We start from the raw sequence: 6,000 nt of genomic DNA, 5'->3' as shown, positions 1-6,000 counted from the left end.
TGCCCCGGAAGCCGCACTCACACTCCTGGTCTGTACACGACGAGCGCTGCTTCTGCGAAGCCTCCAGGCCCCTTCCTCCCCTGCACACGCAGCAGCAGTGCCGCACCCAGCAGATGTGCCTGACGCGCGGGGCACCAGGAACGCGCCAGCACGGGCAGGAGAGGCGCCCGCACGAGACCCCTGCTCGAGCTGCACCTCGCGTACCTCGAGAAACGCTGCACAGGACGGCGGAAATGTGGCGCGGGCTCTGGAAGGAGCAGCAGAGAAGCGCCTCTGTGAAAAAGACTGCCTCAGGGAGCGGAGGCAGCACCGGCTGGGAGCTGGCTTTGGGGCGCACGTTTCCAGTTCCCCCTTGGAAAGGTGAGGGTCTTCCCTCCTGCGAGGGTGCCTGGCACGTCCCATGGCGCTGGGGCATCACCCAATCAAGCCGGCGACGCAGGCCGAGGGCCTCGGTGTGACTCTCGGGGCGGCTCACAGGTCAGCTCACGGGGCGGCTGGGAAGCCGGGCCATTTCAGCACGGTCCTGTGCGCAGCCGTGGCCCCGGCCTGACACGGGCCCAGCGGGAGATCTGTCCTGCTTCCTAGGACAGGTGGACGACCTCAGGGGACACCGAGGCGCACCGTTCCTTCTCAGCCCCGGTCCTTCTGGAGAGTAAGTTTTTAACTCGTAGTCCCGTTTTCACGCAGGAAGGGTAGGCTACAGGCTCACAGGCCTGCTGCAAGGCGTGGGCTGCGGGTGACCCAAGGACACTGTGGGACAGGAGAGCCGCCTTCAGTCCAGAGGAAACCAAGCACTCAGGGCCCCGCTGCAGGACCGGGGCTCCCAGGAGCGCATGGCTGGACCCCTCCCGGCCCTGGAAGGCGCCATACCAGTGCTCCGCCAGGGGCCAGAGTCTCGCAGCCTCAGTTTCCTGTGTCCCACCCCCAGGGCTGGCAGCGGACCGTCACCGCTGAAGACAGGGTTCAGCCCAGAGGAGAGACACAGGCAAGGCAGGCACGGCGAGGGGCGCTGATCTCAAAGCTGGGCCCCGGGCTTCGCACATTTCTGCTGCCCCCTCGGCCGGGCTCAACGGCCCCTGCATGGCCTGGGTAAGGTTTCAGATTGGCTGCGTCCTATCCTGAGGGTGAGGCTTCCCGGGGTCCCTCAGAGTCTCCTCCCCTTCCCTAAACTCAGAAGCCCAGAAGCCCCGCGACTCCTTGTGAGTTAATACCTTATGACAGGGCTCTCCTTTAGCGCTGAGGTATGACTGGCACAGCTGATAACAGCTTAAGGCGCAGCAAGATTTCAAGAGAGGAGAGACTGAATTACCAGCTTACAATGACTCTAATCTCTAAGATATCCTTTCTTTACTTTTTGTACAATAACCATATGAAAACAATTTTTTTAGACAGGGTCTTGCTACGTAGTCCAGGCTGGCCTTGAGCTCACAGTGATCCTCCTGCCTCAGCCTCCCAAGTGCTGGGATGACAAGTGTACCCTACTACGCCTGGCTTGAAAATAATTTTTTATTCTTCCTATATATAACTCAAGATAAAGGTATAACTTCTGGTATTGGGGAACTGATGTTATAGACAGGAGAGTTTTAATGAAGAAATCAACTTTGATAGGTGCACACACAGAGACATACATATATATCCTATAGTTCTCCCGTCGGGTGCTGACCAGGTTAGCACAGTCCTAAGAGCACCATGTGCTACACAGGCTTCAGGACTGAAGTCACTCTTGGCATTTTAACCGCACAGGTGCTCAGCCAGCCTGGGTCTCCGCTTCCCTGCGGCAGCTGCGTGCCGAAGGCTAGGATGTGAGTGAGAGGCGCAGACCGACCTTCCTCACCCGGCCTCCCGACCCAGTCCCACGGCTCCCAGGTAGACAACGGGGTCACATTCTGTCGGAAATCAGTGAGGGGCATTGCAAAGAAAGGGCAGCTTGGAGCTTCGAGACTTCAGAGTCCGTCCTCCCCAGCGGACAGCGTCGGAGCTACAAGCAGTGGTACCAGAAGCTGAAGGCAGATCTCGGTGGGCGCCGCTCCGACCCCGCTCGGCGGCGGAGGGGGAGGGGAGGGGAGGGACGGTCTCGCCCCCACTATAGCAGGGTGCAGGTCTTTTTATCCTTGAAAGGGTTTTCCGAGGTCGGGATGCCGACGAGCAGGGGGTCGCTCCTCGCGTGCTCCTCACAGTAGGACATGAGGTCCGCGGACGCCTTGGACACCTGCGACATAGCGGGGGACAGGAGGGACAGCGCCTCAGTGCCCGCCCAGAGAGGGTGCAGGGTCAGGACCAGCCAGGCTGGGCCAAACGTGCCCTCGCCGGCTGGCTGGCTGCACCGTGCCCAGCCCGAGGCTGGGATCCATCGGAAGAGGGATCCAGCAGAGTCTCACAAAACGAGTGGCCAGGATTCTCCAAACACAGACGTCGCGAGGGAGGTCGGCACCGGAGAACCTGAAACGCTAGGGGTTTGCAAGCGGCTCACAGGGAAAACTACACCTCCTGCGTGTGTGCTGCGTGTGTGCTGCGTGTGTGCAGGAAAGCGTGCACGCAGGCATGGCCAGATGCGAGCAACTGGGGAGTCCCGGTGACGAGGGCTGAGCGCGGTGACAAGTCCTGCGGGCTCGTTTCTCAGGGTGCAAAGCACGCGGTGTGGGGCCGTGCGGGAGGCTGTGTCTTCGCTTCCCTCCAAGAACAAAGTGGACCGGGGCGGGGCAACCAGCTGCAAGGGGAAGCTGCAGGCTCGGGCTGGGGGAGCAAACGGAGGCGGCCGGGCTCAGGAGCCACCACGAGGGTCTGGGCGGGGACAGACTGGGTGTTGAGGCAGGGAGGCAGGGAGGCAGGGAGTGTGGCGTGTGGGGTGTGGGTCGTGCCAAGGACAGGTGATGTCCCAGGCAACGTATCAGGTGACAGTTCCATCCCTGGGAACGCTGGGAGTACCACATCCCAGCGCTCTGGCTGCCTGGCCCCTCTGGGGACCAGAAGGAAAAGAGTTCCAAGTCAGGAGACCTAAGAAATGCCCTGGTGCTCATCCTGCGGACGGGAAGCTGTCACCTACCTGGGCTCGCCAGAGGGGCCCATTCAGACATCTGGTAACTCAGCTCTTCGCTTTTTTTGAGACAGGGTCTTGTTATATATTTTAGGCTGGCCTTAAACTCGAGGGATCCTCCTGCCTCAGCCTCCCACATGCCGGGGTCACAGGCATGTGCTGCCACACCTGGCACCTTGGCTCTTTTGAAATAGGTAGGAAATGAAAACGAAGGTCCTAGGCCGTCAGCCTGCTCCAGGGCAACCCCAGGGCAAGCAGAATTCAACAGCAAATCGAACAGCTGGTTCTCCAGCCCAGGCGAGCAGGGGATGCGAGCGGCCAGCCAGCGGCCCCGGCCCGCCAGTCTCACCTTTATTCTCTCGATGGAGGCCTCCAGCCGCAGCTGCTGCACGGTCCTCCGGGCCTGGGCTATGTTGTTGGTGCTGGTGGTTTTGCTGGACATCTTCAAGGTTCCTTCGTGCCTAAAATCTAAACAGATTTTTTTTTTCTTAAAGGTGAATAACAGACAAAGAGGAATTGAGGTAAGTCACGTTCAGAGATAAAGTCCCTGCAATGAAGGGATTATTATGCATATTTAAAAGGTACCGATAAACTTCAGTAGTTAAAAAAAAAAGTGAAGTTACCTTTAAGTTATTTAAACACTCACAAAAATGCCTTGGTTATGGGGGAAGCTGAAGGCCAATCTCTCCAAGGAGCTGCTTATAAAACCCTAACCTGTCAACCCAGCACTCGGGAGGCTGAGGCAGGAGGATCCCTATTTTAGGGAAATGGATGCATTTGCACAGGGGACGTCATTAGGAAAAGGCCCCTCCGCAGAGCCCCTCCGGCCCAGGTCTCTCTGCATGTTGTCCATGTAAACAGCGCTGTGAATCTTTGGTTTGCACATGGCAGCTCCAACAGGGAAATCGATGCACCCCCCACCCCGCAAACTGAGAGCGGCCTGTGGAGACCTCTAGGAGGAGACAGACGCTGAGGGGCTGCCCGCAGGCACAGCCGCTGTTCCCAGGGGCCTCATCGCTGCCGTCCCCTTTAACAGGAGGCCCGCGATTTTCTCTTTGACGGACAGGCCCAGCAACAGGAAGTAGCCAGGCAGCCCTTGTCTGGTGAGCCCCTCGCATAGCATTTCTGGCTGCCTCCCGAGGCGCCACGGCTCGAACAGTGTCGGGCGGGCACGTAGCAAGTCCCTATCCAGGGAAAAGGATGCGGGCGTGGAGGCACACACCTGTCACTCCGGCACTCAGGAGGCTGAGGCAGGACGTCAGCGGTCAGCCTGGGCCGCACTGAGGCCAAGCTCAGATCGGACTACAAAGCCAGACCTTGCCTGCACAGGCCAAGCCAGTAATGGACCGGCAGGAATCGTCCAGGGACAGGCATCTCAGCAGCAGAAAGCCTACGGTCCTGTCCACCCTCTGAGCTCTCCCTGGCCTCCTCCGGGCGGCCTGCTGCCACCAACGCTGTCACCCTCGGTTCGAGGGTCACCTGTGCTCTCTGGCCCCAGCCCTGGATTCCAGCTCCCCTCCCTCCCCGGCCGCCGGATGTAAAGCAACAGAAGCAGCTCGCCCGGCCGGGAGCTCGGCCCTGCTGCGGGTCCCAGGGCCCGTTCCCGGCACAGCCCCGCCCTGCAGTTAGGTCCCGGGCGTGGTGGGCTGGAGGAGGACGCAGAGCTGGCAGGCGCACCGCGGCGGAGTGGCAGCTGCGTGACTCACAGGAGCAGGTGGACACAGGGCGGCCACCTCGCCCGCCAGGGCGCGGCACGTTTGGGCCACCGCGGCGCCTGCCGGTAGCAGGGCTAAGCTGACTCAACGCTCACAGCTGCGCCCGGGCTTGGGCCAGACAAACTGCAGAGCCCGCTGGCACCGTGTGGGCTCCCTGGCGTGCCACACGGCATGCCACACGGCGCGCCATGGGGCTTACCATGTCCTGGAGGCCCAAGTCCAACGGGCCGGGCGGGGCTCGCACCCCCCCCACCAGCGGCCGGTTTGGGCAGATGGGCAGACAGACTGCTCCGGGGGGACTCTGAGACAGGCCCGCCACGGCGGCAGGCGCTTTATCTCCTGGAGCCCAACTTGTCTCATTTGTAAGAGAAAGGGAAAAAGCCAGGAGCAGCCGCGTATGCCTGTCATCAGCACCTGGGAGGCTGAGGCAGGAGGATGGCCATGAGTTTGAGGCCAGCCTGGGCTACATAGTTTAAGAGCAGCCTGCAGTAGACAACAAGAAGCTCTCTCAAAACAAAACAAAACAAAACAAAACAAAAAAACCGAAGAGCAAGGCAGTCTCACCAGCTGCAAGAGGGTGTCCGGCACAGGAGCGAGGTGCACCGCGCACTGCACTTGCGACAGTTGTTGCCGTGGGTCAAGCACAGCACCGAGGATTAACGCTCCACTTGTACCTATCTGCCCCCCGCCAGTGAACCCCAAGGGCTGTGGGGGAGGCAGAGGCAGCCGTGCACCGCCCTTGGCCGGAGCCTGTGGAACAGGAAGCTGGGAGGAGACCCAGGCAGGGCAGGGTGGCCCGGCACTGTCCTGGCCTAGGTGACCCAGTGTCAGCACACCCGGGACGCCTCGGGCATGCTGTCCTGCCCAAGGAGAGGCCCGGGGTCCCCTCCCAGGGGCGTGGCCCACTCTGGGCTCCTGGGCCAGTGCTTGTTGAAATGCCAGGAAGGCAGGACAGCCCTGACAGCGACAGCATGCGGGGCCTGCGCACGGCCAGCTGGGGACGGGACCAACCTGGCCCCCCGCCAGCCCAGCAGTGACCAAGGCTGGGGTCCTCAGACTTGTCCGCAATGTGCGCGCGCCTCCTGGGCTTTGCTGCCCATTTCCCCTGTGAGCTGGCCTGCAGCTGAGGGCGAGGTCCTCTTCCTCCCAACTCCAGGGCGCGGCCTCCCAGGCCCGGACAGGCGTCCTGTGGGCGTGCAAACACCCACCCCGGGCCGGCACTCTGCTCCACGGCAGAGGCCGCGTTTGTAA

The 6,000-nt window shown here is 61.3% G+C and overlaps 1 protein-coding gene across 2 annotated transcripts in view; it reads right to left on the bottom strand.

Annotated features, from left to right (window-relative positions):
- Positions 1 to 1,488: 1,488 nt before the first annotated feature.
- Gng12 (guanine nucleotide binding protein (G protein), gamma 12) overlaps positions 1,489 to 6,000 on the bottom strand; it is a 68,086-nt gene continuing 63,574 nt past the window's right edge. For both annotated transcript variants that reach the window (XM_005385273.2, XM_005385274.2), the window contains 2 exons: positions 3,384 to 3,502; positions 1,489 to 2,209 (listed from right to left, as the gene is read on the bottom strand). In XM_005385273.2, the coding sequence (XP_005385330.1) occupies positions 2,084 to 2,209; positions 3,384 to 3,476 (219 nt within the window). In that variant the 5' untranslated portion in view covers positions 3,477 to 3,502 and the 3' untranslated portion in view covers positions 1,489 to 2,083. The remainder of the gene's footprint in view (positions 2,210 to 3,383; positions 3,503 to 6,000) is intronic.

The sequence above is a fragment of the Chinchilla lanigera genome, unplaced genomic scaffold (assembly GCF_000276665.1).
Source record: "Chinchilla lanigera isolate Chin_1 unplaced genomic scaffold, ChiLan1.0 scaffold00022, whole genome shotgun sequence".
Classification (NCBI taxonomy): domain Eukaryota; kingdom Metazoa; phylum Chordata; class Mammalia; order Rodentia; family Chinchillidae; genus Chinchilla; species Chinchilla lanigera.
This window is presented reverse-complemented; position numbering and strand designations above follow the sequence as displayed.